The 17,582-nt window shown below is 41.6% G+C and overlaps 1 protein-coding gene across 4 annotated transcripts in view; it reads left to right on the forward strand.

Annotated features, from left to right (window-relative positions):
• The window catches only part of FBXL20 (F-box and leucine rich repeat protein 20), a 107,673-nt gene extending 92,000 nt beyond the window's left edge, over positions 1 to 15,673 (forward strand). For 3 of the 4 annotated variants that reach the window (XM_059150021.1, XM_059150024.1, XM_059150022.1), the window contains 6 exons: positions 732 to 862; positions 2,854 to 2,914; positions 3,801 to 3,845; positions 5,686 to 5,742; positions 7,072 to 7,284; positions 8,826 to 15,673. In XM_059150021.1, coding sequence (XP_059006004.1) covers positions 732 to 862; positions 2,854 to 2,914; positions 3,801 to 3,845; positions 5,686 to 5,742; positions 7,072 to 7,284; positions 8,826 to 8,933 — 615 coding nt within the window. In that variant the 3' untranslated portion in view covers positions 8,934 to 15,673. The remainder of the gene's footprint in view (positions 1 to 731; positions 863 to 2,853; positions 2,915 to 3,800; positions 3,846 to 5,685; positions 5,743 to 7,071; positions 7,285 to 8,825) is intronic. The other variant, XM_059150023.1, reaches the window with a different exon arrangement.
• The last annotated feature ends 1,909 nt before the right edge of the window (positions 15,674 to 17,582 follow it).

Here is a 17,582-nt window from a genome sequence, read left to right on the forward strand (position 1 = left end):
CATCCAACATGTTAGGATGTTTATACATGGCATTTTTTTTTTAGCGTAACATTTTGATGTGTCCTTTTCAAATTTTAGAATAATTTAAAACATATAAAATTATGTTTGAGTTGGATACAGCTGTTTATCTCCATAAATTAAGTTTTTTTTTACACTATTACAATTAAAATAAAGAACTAAATAGGGAAAAAAAAGAAAGAAAAAGATCTGTGGTTGATATGAAGTTGAAACTGTCATCCACAGGTTGTTTTATTTTTTCATTAACAATGTCAGTGTCAATTTTGAACTTGCAAATATGTTTATACTGCCATTCTTATCTGTTTTCTGGGTTTTAAAGTAATTTAATTGAATCTAACCCATGATGCACCTCATGCTGTTCGCAGTCCCATTACATTAAAAGAATCCCATTATAGCTTCTTCCGTTTACACCAGAAATGAGCACAGAGGTGCCTGGCTCAGTCATGTGATTCTGATCTCCATGTCGTGAGTTCAAACCCTATGTTGGGTATTGAGCCTACTTAAAGGAAAAAAAAAGAAAGAAATGAGCACATTAAATCAAAAGGAACTAAAAAGGAGAAACAAAGTGTGTTAATTTTCTTTTAGGTTTGCTACCTGATTAATATTAAACTAGTTTATTTCTTTTTGGTGCTTATTTTCAGAGGTAACGTTTTTTCCTTTTTTTCTGCTGAGTTACTAATACCAATGGGGGGGGGTTTGCTTTTATTTTTTAGCAAATCACAGATGAAGGTCTCATTACTATATGCAGAGGGTGCCATAAGTTACAGTCCCTCTGTGCCTCCGGCTGCTCCAACATCACAGATGCCATCCTGAATGCTCTAGGTCAGAACTGCCCACGGCTTAGGTAAACATTTCTTGTTTAGCTCAAAAAATCAGGGGAAAGGAACAAAGGCCTTCTTCACACGAATTTATTGCTCGGAACTTTGAGATTTTTAAGGTAGACACTACAAGGTCACTACCCTTTTAGGTGCTAACCTGCTTGCTTTGTACCTCACTTGATTATATGTATAATTAGCTTAAACCAAGGGGTAATGTTCCCTGTTTCCTACTTCTTGCTATCCATACTAGGAAAAAAAAATTCACATTTTATTTCTACTTAGAAATGAAGTAAAGGCATTTTCTCTTATTAATACTTCATATAATTCCTTCTGGAAGAAAGTTTTTAAAGGCCTGCCCTGTGGTTATTTACCTTGTGGTAATGATGCCAGCTACTTAGCATTAAGTATTTTAAAAAAAAAAAAATAGCCCTGCAGGAATACTTCCTTTGTGTTCATGGTCTTTTAGAGAAAGCCTGATTTCTCTGTGGTTCCTCCTCTTTGCCTAAAGAAGCATTGGCTGGATAATTTACTAAGAATGCAGTGTTAGCATGCACATGCTTTCAAACCCATATTGGTTCTGTAAAAGCACACAACATGCTGTTTTGTAATAAATAAGGATGATCCCCATATACCTTTTTTGTTCTTAAAACGACTTTATTGGACTTATATGCTAGATATGTTAACCCTTGTTTTAAGTGATTTGCAAATATTAATTCATTCAATCCCCATAATAGCATATAAGCACTGTTACTATCTCCATATTACAGATGAGAAAACTGAAGCACAGAGAGAGATCAGGTAACCTGTTCAAGGTCTCACAGCTAGTGAGTTCGGATGCAAGGGTTCAAACTCAGGCAGTCTGGTCCAGAACCCAGGAAACCACATATAATAATCACTATAAACCCATGTAAATTTATTAAAGCTTTTTGTTATTACCTGGCCAGAGACCTAACCATAATTGTTAAAAGAAAAGTTGCCTAGATTATCAGAGTTCCTTGATATATCATAGACTTGGTCAAAAATAATACTATCAGAGGCCTGGGGCTAAGGAGGCAGCAAGAGTCCTCCCTAAAAATATTACGCCTGACCTTTTTCTCTTTTAAAGCAAGGAGTGTTCGGCTTCTTACTCCTTCACGGTTTATTTTATTGTTCGAACAGAAAGGCTCTCAAATATCAGAATCAAAAGTTAGGTTCAGTCAGATCCTGCTTTCCCTTTAGATGTTCATTTCTCATTGCTGGTTGATAATGATTTCTTCTATTATAGCTTTGTCTGTTTCAACTCATGTAGTAAGTAATTCGTAAGCAAACATGAAGATGTTATTTGGTACTATCATGCAGATGTCACCAGACTCTTCACAAAAAAGAGCTACTTTTGATTCCCAGGTCCTGTGGTTAGTATTTTGGTTGGTGTTCAGCAGTTCCTGAGTAGGAGACTGGCTGCCAGCTCAGCCCCGCTCTGTGCTGGGCCTCCCTGGGAGCCTGTGGGAAGAGGCAGGACACTTAGGGTGTTTTTTTCATAAGTGTGGAATTTCATACATGGGACAGGCCTGTAATTAACCAGTCCCTCCATAGTATTTTTAAAAGCTATTTAAATTTGAGTGAACCTACATGTAAAATGGGGAAAGAGAATAATTTACTTAAGCAACAGATTAATTGAAGCAGAGTATTTATCTCCATTTCCTTTGTTTTCTAGGAGCAGGCTGCCCTCTGGGGGTAAGCAGTATGCCATCAAGAAGGCTTTTAAATGCATTTTGGCATTAACTACAAGCTTCTATTATATTCTTCTGATTGCGTCACCCTGAAATGTGGTATTTACAGGACCACTTTATGATGACTCCATGAAAATGAATGGCAAGATCTGTATACAGACTTGCTTAGCTGTTAATGTCACTCTATCATGCAGTGTTTAGGGACTAGGAGGTTGTTTTCTTAAATTCTTGCTGTTTTAATAAACCCAGTTTTCAGAAAACAAGGGCTTGACTTTCACTTTGTTTTGTTTTGTTTTGTTTTTCAACAGAATATTAGAAGTGGCGAGGTGTTCTCAATTAACAGATGTAGGCTTTACCACTCTGGCCAGGGTAAGTTATTTTCTCCAGGTTCTTTACAAAATAATTTTTTTTTTTAATTTCACAAGAGTGAGCAACAAGGGAAACGTGGAATGGCAGCAAAGTGGAGGAGGGTGTGGAGTGTGAGGGCACTTCTCTGGCTAGTGTGCCTGAGCCTTCTCGTGCTGCAGCCACAGGCCTAAAGAACGTGAACTGCTCTAGAAATACAGACGTGTCTTGGAGACCATGATGTTTCTTCTTGAGACTTGATTTGCCACTTTTTCAGTAGATGGTAAGCTAGGCAGGGCCTTCCTAATGCTTCGTGGAAAAGCTTTCTTGGTTATTTGGTGTGTGACTGGTGGGTGAGAGTAACATTGAAAGAAATATATAGACCTGATTTTAAATGGAGGTGGTTTAAGAGATTTTTTTTGTGTTCTCCAGAATAAATACTTGGAATAGTTTTATAAATCACTGTATAATGATAGTATTCAAAATTATACTGTCTTTAGCATATATGGACTCTGGGGAGGGACATTTGCTGATGGAAGACTAATGGGTAGGGGGCAGCACATGGCATAACTCAATGAAGACACACAGTTTACCTTCCATTCTTTCAAAGAGATAATTTTCGTTAAATTATTTATGGTTGGAAGGATTCTGTATTAGCTTGGTATTATTGGGCAGAAAATTTATTCCCTTGGACTTAAAAGATAATAGATACGTAATTGAGAAATTTCCACTGTGATCAAGGCCTTTTAAAATGTGTGATTAATGAAGGCAGAAAGTGACATTAGAATGACACCAGCTCTGAAACTTAAGATTTTGTCCGTGTATTTAATACTGGTTCTTAGTGTTCTGGCTTTAAATTTTCCCATGTTTTAAATCTTAGTGCTATAATGTTTGGTTTTGTATTCTGTAGAATTGCCATGAGCTTGAAAAAATGGACCTGGAAGAGTGTGTTCAGGTAAGAGTGTAGATTTCTACTCAGAAATACATTATCGTGGCAGCTGGGTGGCTCAGTGGGTTAAGCCTCTGCCTTCCCCTCAGGTCATGATCTCAGGATCCTGGAATCAAGCCCCACATCGGGCTCTCTGCTTAGTGGAAGGCCTGTTTCCCCCTTTCTGTCACTCTGCGTGCCTCTCTGCCTGCTTGTGATCTCTGTCAAATAAATAAATAAAATCTTTTTTAAAAAGTTTAAAAATAATACATTATCATGGGGCACCTTGGTGGCTCAGTTGGTTAGGAGTCTCTTTGTTTCAGCTTGCAGACTCTGGGGTTCAAGCTCAATGGGGAGTCTGCTTGAGATTCTGTCCCTCACCTGCCCCCCTCTACCCATCTCTCCTTAAAATAAACAAATTCTTAAAAAAAAAGAGAGATACAATATGATAGAGACTGGCAAAAAAAAAAAAAACACAAAAAACCTTACATAATACATACACATCGAAACATTCAGTTCCCTGTCCCAGTGTAGTATAGTGCCTGGTGGCAGTGCTGATTCTTCATTTATTGAGGTGTCCTCCAGGTGTCCAGGCAGAAGTACTCGTGCCATACATGGTAAGGAACTAGGCAAATACATGCCATCAGTAAGGTTGCCAGTGGAAAGAAAGTAGGTCCAAGCATTCAGGCCGTAAAGATGTTAAAGTGTTTCCTTAGACATACAGGGTTATAACAGTAGTAAATAATTAAAGCCCCATCACATGAACAGTATGGCACTGCCCCCACCTTTTTTTAGTTCAGTGAGACTATGAACCCCTTATAATATTAGCCCTGGAGATCCAACTCTGCCCTTTGGGCAGACAGACCAAATACTGCCTTAGCCACTGTTTCTTTTATTACCTATTTTAAGAGCTTCAAGATTAGTAGTTGATCAGAGAGAAATTTTTGAAGGGGGACTCCTAAAAAGGAGATAGATTAGTAAATCTTTTTAATGGTAAAAATAAAGATACTAGTAACTATATAGAGGTCAGTTTTTTCTAAATTACTTGTTATCCAGACACTCCTTAGCAACTGTTCTTACTAAACTAGAACCTGGTCACATCCATCCATCTCTCACACATGCCTGAGTGTGCAGTGCGTCCTCTTCAGTGTTACTCCATCTCAGTGATGTGCACACACCTTCTCTCCCCAACCTTCCATCCCTCACCATTTCTTAGCCCCTGTGAAGCTGTGTGTTACGGTCATCATCATCATTTCAGAGTTGGAGGAACATTTGAAAAGAAGCACTGATCTACTTTCCAGCCTAAGATAACTCTAAAAGACTGTTCTTCCTTCAAGAGTTCCTCCTTCTTGAATGTTCATAGTTAACCCAAATTCCAGCAGCCCCCTTTCTGTCGTCTTTGGGAAAATACCTGACACCCAGCTTATCAGAGTTCTATCAAGGCTTATAAAATTAGGCCAGATATACTTAATAATTTGAGGATATTTTCCCATTAAAAAAAATTTTTTTTTTAATGGAGCAGCGTCTCCTAATTCTTTTCTATGGTGGTTCTAAGGAGGTAAAACAAAGTCCAGTGGGTAGAAATAACAAGGGGACAGATTTTCATTCATTTCAGAAACAAAAGAGAATTTTCAATAGACCTATTCAAAGATGGAAGACTCCAGATGACTAGATGTTTTCAAGCCTTCCTGGATAGGTTCTCAAAGAACAGGTTCAAGTAGCTGAAGGGCTTTCAATCTTAAGATCTGTTATTTTTATGATTAATATCAGGATATCAGTGTAGAAATACAGTTATACTCAAGAATGAGGTATAGCCAAGAAGCTTTTTTGGAATTATACCTATAATAAACTTACGTGTTTCTTTCAGATAACCGATAGCACGTTAATCCAACTTTCTATACACTGTCCTCGACTTCAAGTATTGGTAAGTTTGACTTTTTAAAGTTTTATGTGCTCATTGAATTTAATCAAAACCTACCTCATACTTTCTTCTTGGTGTCTGGCTACCATTTTGGGAAAACATATTTCTGAAAATTACCAATTTACAGAGGATCAAGGGATAATTTATCAGTACTTGGAGATTGAAAAGTGACAAGGAGGGTATGACTTCTCCCTCCCACGTGAATTACACTTCAGCCTGAATAATGTTTAAATTTCAGCGATCCAGGAGACAGGATAGCCCAAAATACAATTTGCTTCACCTTGAGACTAAATGGTCCTGTAAAACAGAATTAATCAAGGCTTTACTAGGGGTGTTCTCTGCTACTCTTTCCAGTAGCACTGTGGGAATACATTCTGCTTAACTATTTTGTGTCCAGGCTAAGTATTTTATGGTATGTTACTAATTAGAATTGGGACGGGGGGTTCAGAGTTTCACATGGGGGAACCAGGGATTCAAGGAAAATTGATAAAGTGAAGGAATTTGTGTGAAGAGATGACCACACCTGACAGGTATAGGAATCATCTTCGGTTAGTTAACTGTTTGGACATTCCCCTGTACTAGGTATTCAGTATTTAGTCCAAATTCCAGAATGTTTGTTCAAGAAAAACTTGAGGGGCACCTGGATGCCTCAGTGGGTTAAGCCTCTGCCTCCGGGTCAGGTCATGATCTCAGGGTCCTGGGATTGAGCCCCACATTGGGCTCTCTGCTCAGCTGGGAACCCCCTCCCCCACCCCCCCTCTCCTGTCTCTGCCTACTTGTGATCTCTGTCAAATAAACCAATTTTTTTTAAAGTATTTTTAAAAAGGAAAGAAGCTTGAGCCCCTCTTATCCCTATAGAAAAGTATAAATTTGTATGTGAGCTTGGATATCATGATTTGTTCATGAACTATTCCGTAGTCATTGCATGAATTCACAGTATATTTAAAATCACACACAGAAGGACTTCTGGGTGGCTTAGTAGGTTAAGCGTCCAGCTCTCGATTTTGGCTCAGGTCATGATCTCAGAGTTGTGAGATTGAGCCCCGCATCGGGCTTCATACTGAACATGGAGCCTGCTTCAGATTCTCTCTCCCTCTCCCTCTGCTCCCTCTCTGAAAAAGAATCACACACAGAAACATCAGTCACTGATAGTCAAAAGCAGAACCCCAGCAACTCTAGTTTGCTTTCTTACTTCACCGCGTAGATCTGGTGACGGCTCCATAGACATCACAATCCAACTCAGAAGGTTTCCTTTCTGCCTGTATACAGGCCGGTGGCTAGAAAAATACCATGAAGTGTTCCAGTGTCCTTCCTTGCTCTATTTGGCTGCAGAGTCTGTCTCACTGTGAGCTGATCACAGACGATGGAATTCGTCACCTGGGGAATGGGGCCTGCGCCCATGACCAGCTGGAGGTGATTGAACTGGACAACTGCCCACTGATCACAGATGCTTCCCTAGAGCACTTGAAGAGTTGTCACAGCCTCGAGCGGATAGAACTCTATGACTGCCAGCAGATCACACGGGCTGGGATCAAGAGACTCAGGGTAAACACGGCCACACACTCTCCAGCTCTGGTGCTCTCGGCACCTTTCCTTCTTTCTTTTTTTCCCTCTTCCATTTCCTTTTTGTTTGTTTGTGTTTGTTTTTGTAATAGATGTAGATTTCTGTGACTTGGACATTTAGCAAAGAGAAAAAAAAATGGAGAGCAAACCTAAGGGTAGATAGTTTTTACCTGTTGTTCCAGATGGAAATTTAGTGGGAAAATACCCACTGAGAGGAAGAAAGTAGGTCTTCTCCCAGCAGAGTCTCTCCCGTAATGTCCAAGGCTTAATAACATGCCCAGAGTCAAAAACACATGCCAGATTCAGGAAAGAAAGAAATAACATAAAGAAAAATATTTAGTTAAATGGGATTTAAGAATTTAATTTGTATTTCCTTTCACATCAGACCCTTTTGCTGGGGTTCTTTTTTAAGACAACAAGCGGATTAAGTAGGGTTTTTTGTTTGTTTTTGGTGGGGTTTTGGGGTTTTTTTTGTTTTTGTTTTTTAATGCTTTCTTTTAGCCCCATCCTCCATACTAAAGAGACCCATGCATCGTCAAATGCCTAGAAGACAGGTTGCCAGCAAGGAGGTTATAAAAGGATGAATGAATCTATATGTTAGGTTATTCAGCTCAACAGACATTTATTGGAACATCTGTTTTACACCTGCTGTGGGAAAGGCACTGTGCTTCGTTAGGCCCTTACAACCCCTTACAACCAGTGTCTGAAAACATCCATGTTGGCCATATGGCATCTGAGTACATCAAGGAGCACCAAACCTCATCTTTAGTTCCAGTTGGTCTTAGTTCTTCCTCTCCCTTCAGACCTAGAGGACTGAGAGCATAACTGCTGTGGAAGAGCCTTGCAGCCATATTCCTTCTACACCAAAAGAGGAGAGCCGCAGGCCAACGAGAGCCTCTCCTATAGATGGCCTCCTTACAGAATCTCTTCCAACTCTGAGTCCTCAAGACTTTTTATCTGTTCTCAAATCATCACTTAGCACTTTTCCATTTTAATTTAGCTATTTATGTCTAGAATGTTAAGTTCCCTAAGAGCAGGACCTTTGTGTTGACCATCTTTGTACTCCCTTATGTAACTAGCACAGTGCCTTGAGTGTGCCAGGAACTCAGAAACTATATATGTAGTAAAAACAGTGTATTGTTAAAAGAGGATAATGGAGTTTTTAAGAAAATATCAGAAGAAACATTGTCCACAGTGACGTGGAAAAAATCATTTTAAGCATGTACAGTTTCTTTTAACTTTGGGAATGCAACTAGCAATCCCTTTGGGACAGGTTAAGAGATTAGTATAAAGTCTTACCCCAGTTTTATTATTAAAAAGCAGATACCAAAGTCAGGAGCTATTCAATCATTTAGAACAACCTAGAATACTAGAAAGCAGAACCCAGGCCTCTCAACATCCTAACTGGTACTCAGCCTCTGCCTTGCTTTCATGTTCATTTAGCCCCTTTGTTTTTTCTGAAAAGCAATGTTGCTCTTTCTGTTGAAGCCCTCTTTCTTAGTAATGTTTCTGTCTTGTTTCAGACCCATTTGCCCAATATTAAAGTCCACGCCTACTTCGCACCTGTCACTCCACCCCCATCAGTAGGGGGCAGCAGACAGCGATTCTGCAGATGCTGCATCATCCTATGACAATGGAGGTGGTCAGCCTTGGTGAACTGAGTATTTAATGACACTTCTAGAGTTACAATGGAGTCTCCAGTGGAAGCAACCCCAGTGTTCTGGGCAAGGGTTACAAAGTGAGGGCAGCGTCCAGATCCCCAGAGCCGCACATAACATGCATACCCACCCTCACCGCCACCCACTCTAGTTCTGTGACCAGGGGACTGAAGCCCATGCTGGCTTTATCAAGTGGATTGGTGAAACTTAACCATTCCTGTTGGACATGCCAAGAAGAAAATCATAGGCAAGGCGGAGGGAAGGGGGCATTCCAGCAAATGCAGTGTTACTGCTTCTGCAGTTTCTTCATTTTGTGAAGGGGTTTCTTTGGTGATTTTGGAACAGCAACTGCAGTTCTCCAGGGTCAAGGAAAGCATAGAAAAACAATATATGTTGTATCCAGGGACCAGAAAGAAAATTTCTTTGCATCCTATAAATGGTAGTCATCCATCATGAGATGACTACAGAGCTTCTGTGCTTCCTTGTTCCCATGCCAACATGTGCTGAGCATGCTCACAAAGAAGGCTCATGCATTCCTCCTCCTGTTTTAAGTATTTGGCCCAGAGGTTTCCTAAATGGTTGCACTGAAATCGCTGTGGTCCAAATGTGATGACTTACTCACTCAGATTGTCACTCTCTGTAGCACACTTGTGCACCTGTCTTTCGGTCTTTGTTGCTCCCTCCTGCACTCTTGCTCAGTCTGTCACCTGTTCATCGTGTGCTTACTCACACTCGATTGTTACTCTTTTGCTGTTGCTGTGTTTACAGTGTGCATTTTGGATGATTAGTTGGGGTTACCAAACATTTTTAAAAGAGACATTATCAATAAATATTTTTTTAATTCTAAATTTTACCATTAGGGGACCCTGCCTGAATCTTTGCCAGTGCGAAGGGAAACTGTCACAAAACCGAGATATGGTACGAGAAGAAATTGAGCTAAAATTGTTTTGATGAAAACAAACTTTGCCTTTTGGTTTCTGTTATACCTTGTGATATTATAATAATACGCATGATATGCCCAGTATTCTCCCTGCACCTCCCATCAGAATCCACTAACTTAATAAGAAGAAATAAATGCATTATTAGTAAAGAGTGGAATGGCAGATCCCAAAACTGAGCCCGAAAGCACCCCCCACTCAAGGTTAGACATGTCAAATATTCACTGAAATCTAGGTGTGAGCAGTGCCATCGCTGACTGGTGTCTGTGAGGTTGTTTTGTTCTAGTAAGAGTGCTGCTAGAGTTGCTGTGCCGTCTAGCTGGTCAGTTTCTCTCTTTTTTTCCCCCTGTTCCAGCCTTTCAGGGATACGAGAATGACCCTAGAACAGTTGCTCAACTGTATGTCGGTGTTGATGGTGTATCTCAAATGTTGGCACCTCGAAGGACCAGAACCATTTCAAAACCTGTCAATGCTATCTCTCTTGTGCTCCAGGATTCCCATGAAGGAAATCCAAGGGCAACCAGATGAAGGCTTTGAGAGGAAGCAGGGGGTTCGGTGTCTCTGCCCAGCATGGGTAGCCGAGCTGAAGGCCTTTTCAGTGCCCATGATTCAGAGTCAAAGAAGAGGCTTCCTTCCTTCCCCCCCAAAAGTCATAAAGGATGAGGAAACTAAAATCAGTTTCTAAAGTATAAGAAGTAGATTTCTAAAGCCCAAAGTTAGAAACCTTATGTGGTTTTTTAATAGGACACCTTTTTTTCTTTTTTTTTTTTTTGGTCTTTTAGGACATTCTTGTGCAGTCTGCCATGATCTTAGATCATCTTCTGCATGATCCAGGCTGTTAAAAGACTTGTTATAATGCTGCAGGTGCTGGCTCTACCAGCATATGTAAGAAAAAAGTAGGACTGACTTCTCCACAAGCAGTTCCATGAAAGGATGCTAGAAATCTGTACTGTCCACCATTATTTTGCATGTTAAATTTACTTTAAGTCCTATTTTTTTATTATGCCCTTTTAAAAGCTCAAATTACTTTTCATTTTTCATTATTCTTTCCCCTTATCCTCTTTTCAAAATATCATATGAAGAATATACTTAATTTTTTTTATTGGAGTATAGTTGGCATAGGGATATACTCTGTAAAATGAGACTCCTTCTGGTTATACCCCACATATACAGATGCACACACTTGCACACATGCTTCCAGATGTGGTTGATAATATTCAGATCCCCAGGTAACTCATTCAGACAAAAGTAAAAAGAGAAATATTTAGGGGCCATCTGCTCTAACATATTAAGGATTTTTAGTATTGTCTGAACAAATTGACCATAAAACCCTGATTGGTTAGTGAGTATGGATTTAAACTGCCCACCAGTAGAGGCCATTACAAAGTATTTCTTTACTTAAAAAGTACATAAATGTAAAAGACCCTATTTACCAGGACACAAACATCTTGGAAATGCCGTTTCTCATCTCAAAGAGTGGACCCATGTGCAGGTGCCTGTGGACTTGTTCAGGTGATCCCTACCTATATGGGCCAAGAGCAGAGTCCAGTGAGAAAAATGAAGTATGCAGCATTGGTGTGTATGTGGCTGGGCCTTGTTCCTTTCACAAGAAAATTTAAGGCCCTTCAAGCTTGGACGGAAATAGATTTTTTTTATGCCAGTCTGCAACCTACACCAGCTAATGAAATGTACCAGGAATTTAAGAACCCAGAATGTGGTAAGTTTTGGTCAGGTGGAAAGGGCCCCACCATCCTATCTTAATATCAGGGATACTTTTGAAAATTCAGTAAGACTTCAGGGATTTAGGAAAAGCTTCTTAGCCTCTTCCTTTGACTCCAGCCCTGGCCCTCTCTGTCTCCCATGATGAAGAAATACAGAGTGAATGGAGAGATTTGGGATATGTTAGAATACGTCAGAGCTAATGCATAGATTCACAGGTAGCCAGGAGGGGTTACTGCTGTGTCTTTGGAGAATGTTATTAAACATCCAGATCACCTCTTTTCCAAGCAGCCTTTCCCTCTACATTTTCCAGCATCATTTGCTACATCAGTACCTTTTGTGGCCTCTACACTGGCTCCACCAAGGTGATCCCAGTTTCTTCTTTTTTTTTTTTTGCAGTGCTCCCATTTTCTTCCTGTACTCATCCTTGCCTTCTGTTTAAAGCCTCCATCTTACTCCCAATGATGCTGCTGATTTATTCTCAGTGTCTCTAGTCTCTAACTTCCTCTTAAGGCCCTTGTCCTGACGCAAGCAAAGTCTCTGGGCAGCCTTGAATACATTAACTGTTCTGTGGTTCAGGTCATTTTTCACTGGGTGGTCTTAGACATTTGCTTACCAAAATTTGAAATCATACTGTTGGATATGAGGAATAAGGGGATCAGGCTTTATCCTTTTCCCCCCCAATATTTTGACTATGAAAGCACATTGTGCTCTATATTTAAAAAAAAAAAAATTATTTCCTTCTCCTCTGCTCTTCAGTGGATGTATTTCTTAAATGGCTTTTGTAAATTTCCACATTCATTAAGTTGATGTAGCAGACCTCCAGCACATATTTTAGAGGGACACCTGGCAAATATTTTTATGATGATTTATTTTGGGCTTTCCAAACAATTTGAACTGTTCGATACAGGTCTGATGCTATAGCATTCAGGTTCCTTTATTTCTCCTAATTGCCTTGTAAAATGCTTTGTTACCGGTTTGATAGCCCACTCTTATCATGAGGGGTAAACAAGGTATGCGGGGATTTGTCCTGGTCTGAAGTTGTAGGCAAGTATGAGTGGCACCGGAAGGAAGAGGGGACTGCCTGCCTGCCTGTGTGAGCAGTATATCTTTAGGTGACTGTGGTTTTAAAGAATAGGAACGCGTGTGGATTGTGGTTGACCCTTGGCCATTTAATGTTTGTTGTGCTGAAAGTCATGGGTTGCTTATGACAGGTGATACTGGTACAAGAGGAGGGGTTTAAAGGAAACTGGTCTGTTCTGCCTTTCCTTCCTTGTGTGCATGGTGTGATCAGGTTTCCATCCCCATTGTGCATCCTGGCTGAGGAACTCTCTCAGTGGTATGCTTTGGGCTTCCAGAACTTTTTTCTTTTTTTTTTTTTTTAAAGATTGCCTTCCTATCTGCCCACCAGTTCTAGGATCTTTAACCACCTCAAACCCAAGCAGTGTGAATGAGCCGAGACTTGTTTCAGACGACTGTGTGTTTGGAGGTCTTGAGGCAAACCCTCCCCCTTACAATGACCTTGGACCAAAGAACCTAATAAACGCTCAAGCAGTGTGAGGGTGAGGGGAAATAGGAGTCTAAGCCTCTCGTCACCTTTATTTCTCTCATAAACTTTAATTGTAATATTGGAAGATACAGAAAACTATATAAGACCATGTTGGTAGGCTATAATTAACCCAGGTAATTTGGGAATAACATTTGGCTGTATTTGCTATATCCAGGTGCCCTAACTGAACAGCTTGGTTCTCCAGCAAAGAACATGCTGCTCTAAGCTTGCCCTCTCACTTGAGACAAACTCTACTTGCCAGAAACTCATTTGAGGCACATAAATGCTTTTTCTGCATGCAGGGCTTCTGCAGCTCCCCCTCATAAGGCCAGTCTCTCTACTTCTCCATTTTTATTCTAAGGAACATCAGATCTGCATCTCTGAAGGCTTTGACTCTTAGGAAAGTCAGTAAGAACCTCTCAGCTGAGTCTGAGTGAATCTTTGGAGCCCAACAGAGTTACACTTAATTTTCAGCAGGGGATAAAAAAAAAAAAAATGTCTTGGACAAGCTCACATGTGGGATATTAAGAGAAATTCCGTAATGTGCTTCCATCTCTGCCTCATGCGTTCTTTGAGTAAGCCCTCAGTGGAGTCTGGTTCGAAGGGGTTGAGTTCAGCCATGGTGTCTCACTGCCCTTTTAGGAAAAAGAACCATGAGCAACCAGAACTGTTATCAATGGACTCTATTTTGTGTTTTTCAGTGTCTTGTTTTGAAGAATTGGGGTGGGAAAATGGTAGATGAGATTGAAAGTAAAGGAGAGAATCAGTTCTGGAACTGGGGCACTTTGCTTTGGGTACAGGCCTCTGTCCTGAATATGCAGAAACACCTGCCTGAGTAGATTTGCTTTCCTCTCCATCCAGTGAACTCCATGCCCTTCTCACTGGCATGGAGGGCTTCTACCCACCCAGCACCCGACCAGAGTCACCAGATGGGAATGGGCACCCCAAAAGAGGCGGTGAATGAGAATCCCCATCCTAAGAAGTGATGGGAGAAGAGAGGTGTCCAGACACATACGTTTTCTCTTTTGCCACACTTCAAGAACCCAGGGAAATCTTTGAAGTGATGTCTTTTTTATTAAAGTGGAAGAAGAAACCTTTGCCCCACAAAGTTCTGCTTGTCACTGTTGCTTAACTACTTACTTTCACTAATTCAAATCTGTGTCTCACTGCTGCTCACACACATGTGTTTCTTACCTTAGCCTAACCCTTCTTAGCCCCTGAAGTCATTATTTCTGTCTTCTTCCCTCCCTCCCGTCCGTCCTTTTTTTCTTACGGCACTAGTGAACGACAACCGAAAGTCTTAGAAAATCCTAACTTGATGAAGGAGTCTCTCTAACTGGCATGGTTTGATTAATTACTTTACCTCCCACCCGCCTCGCCCCCAAAGACTTGAATGATTTTCTTTCTTAGTGCTAGACCTGTAAAAACCTTTGCTGCTGCTTTTCTGGGTTTACATGTTTTTTCCTGCCCTTAAGAATAATTTCTTACCTGTGCTTCTCTGATGACTGTTACTTTCTAATAAGTGCAGGAAGGAGGTGAGCCTGAGATTTCTTCTCTTACTCCCCTCCTCACCCTACCCCCAAACTCCATGCTAACCCACATGACCCGTGGGGCGGGGCTCAGCAGAAGCTACATGCTTAGTGTTTTTGCACTGTGCCTCTGCTCTCTCGGAGCTGGCCCCTGAGGATCTGTGACTGCCCAGTCCGAAGGGTTAGAAGGGTTACAGTCCTTCCATTGGTCGGTCCAGGGGAGAAAGGACTTCTGCATTTTGCCTTTCTCCATTCCTGTTTAATGACTCAACCTTCAGCTGCCTCCCATCCTGGCTGCCTCCTCTTTCCTACTAGGAATTGTTTCCAGGTAACCTGCCTCAGGTGGTTTCTGGCTGCTCTCCTCGGCCTTGCCCACCTTCGGTGACCCTGAGAGCACAGACCTGTGTGGAGGGCAGACAGCTGGGAGGACCACCCCCACCTGACTGCCTGAGGACAGAGCTGGGTGGGCAAATGGTGCTGCGGGAGACATTTTTACCTTCAAACCAGGCTGTTCCATCCCTGAGCTAACCCCCTCGAACCCCTCTCCCCCTGAGGGGATGGAAGGCAGAGGATGGTTGACTGGCAGGGCCTGATCCCAAACCTTGCTGTGGCCTAAGCCTCTTGAAGCCTCTCGGCTGATCCTCCGCCAGGCCTGCCCCCCCCCCCCCCCCCCGCGCGCTCAGCCGCTCCCTGTGGCTGACCCAGTCCTGACTTGGTGACTGAGCACCAGGCTCCATTAGCTGTCCAAGTGACTGCTTCCACCCCATACTTTTGGCGCTTGAGGATGGGGGGAGGGAGGGTTATTTAAAATAAAATCCAAGGTGGCAGTAGAGGATTCCTTTTGCTTTAAAATCTTTGGACTAAAAGAAAAATGTTTTTTATATATAAATATATAAAGTAAATTGTTATGTAACTATTACTGTTTCCTGTATGTTCTAATTTTGTTTTATGATGTAATTAAAGGAAATAAGCTGTGAAGACTTTTCATTTTGCTGCGGAAATAGCCTGACTTGGAGCTGTGATTCTTAACTTCCTTGAACCCCAGAACTGCAAAGGCTCCTGAGGCTGAATGAAGGCGCTTCTTTTAGGCATCCTTATTTTTTTTTTAGTATTATTTAATTAATACCCTTTCTTTACTATTTAATAGGCTTAATACCTTTTTAATACCTTTACTTAATACCCTGAACTCCACCTGTCTCTGAGAAAAACAGAATACATAATACAAATCAGAGTTTCTAAAAAACCTTTGTTTTAATTCATTGACAGTAGCAGTTGAGCCTGAGTCCCCTATCTGTGGAGAGCACTGCCCTCTCCTTGACTAGAAGGAATGATGGTAAGAGTAGCATAATAGTTACACAAGCTCCAAGCCAGAGTGTCCGGCTTCTCCCACACACAATGACCTCAACTGGTTGACTCTCCCGTCTCTGTTCTTCGTTGGCAAACTGGAGATAGCAGTACCTACACTTCACAGTGTGAAGATTAAAGAGATAACACCACATGGTAGATACTTGCTACCTGCTTTTATTTCCTTTGCATCAACAAATATTTTAGTGTTGAGTCTGTGCTACGGGCTCCTAGATTGAGAGAGAGAGAGACGGAGGTTAATGCAGTGGGGTCCCAGGCCTTTTGGTGGAAATGAGCAGTGGCCAAGTCAGCACCTGAATTTCAATCTCACATTATCTACCCTGTTGTGAAACACCCTTGGGGAGCCCTGCGAAATTACAGGCGTGATCAGAGGTAAATGATGAATAAGGAATTAAGCAGGTATTTTTAAGAGGGTACCTTGGCCTGTATTCCACTCCATGCATATGGGGTTTTCTCTTCTCAGTGTTTGAAATTCCTTAAGGATTTTTAAAAAAATTTTTAAAGATTTTATTCACCTATTTGAGAGAGAGCACATGCACAAGCAGGCAGGGGGAGAGGAAGAGGCAGTCTCCTCAACAAGCAGAGAGCCTGACATGGGACTCGAACCCAGGACCCTGCGATCATGACCTGAGCTGAAGGCAGACACTCAACTGAGGCACCCAGGCATCCTAAAGATTTATTTTCCTTTTTTTTTTTTTTCTTGAGATAGAGAGCAGGGGGAAGGAGAGAGAGAATCTCCAGCAGACTCCGGGCTGAGCATGTGGTGCCAATGTGGGACTCAATCCCACAACCCTGAGATCATGAGCCAAAATCAAGAGTTGGAGGCTCAACCAACTGCCCCTCAAGTGTTTGGGATTTTTATTAGTATTCCTAAAAGGGGCATCTGGGTGGCTCAGTTGAGCATTGGACTCTTGGTTTTGGTGCTGGCTCTGATCTCATGAGTCATGAGCTCTAGCCCTGTGTGGGGCTCCATGCTCAGAGGGGAGTTGCCTTGGATAGTCTCCCTCTGCTCCTTCCCCTGCTAGCATGCGCTCACTCACTCTGTCCTTCTCAAATAAATAAATCCTTAAATAATAGCAATAGTAATAATATTCAGAGGGAAAGGGATGGAAAAAAAAATAAGCAGGCTCCTGGGTGGCACAGTCTGTTAAGCTTCTGACTCTTGGTTTTTGGCTCAGGTCATGATTTCAAGGACATGAGATCAAGCTCTGAGCTAGAGTTAGCAAGGAGTCTGCTTAAGATTCTCTCTGCACCCACCCTCCCCACCCCGTCCCCACTCTCGCAAGTGTGTATGCATGCTCTCTCAAATCTTCAAAAAAAAAAGAGCAGAATAAGATATGGCCCATCCCCCCCCCTTTTTTTAAGAGTTTATTTTTTAGGGGCAATCTGGGTGGCTCAGTCCGTCAAATGTCTACCTTCAACTCAGGTTGTGGTCCAGGGCAGGTCTGATCCGAGGACCCTGAGATCATGACCTGAGCTGAAGGTAGATGCATAACCAAACTGAGCCACCCAGGCGCCCCTA

Source organism: Mustela lutreola, chromosome 15 (assembly GCF_030435805.1).
Source record: "Mustela lutreola isolate mMusLut2 chromosome 15, mMusLut2.pri, whole genome shotgun sequence".
Lineage (NCBI taxonomy): Eukaryota > Metazoa > Chordata > Mammalia > Carnivora > Mustelidae > Mustela > Mustela lutreola.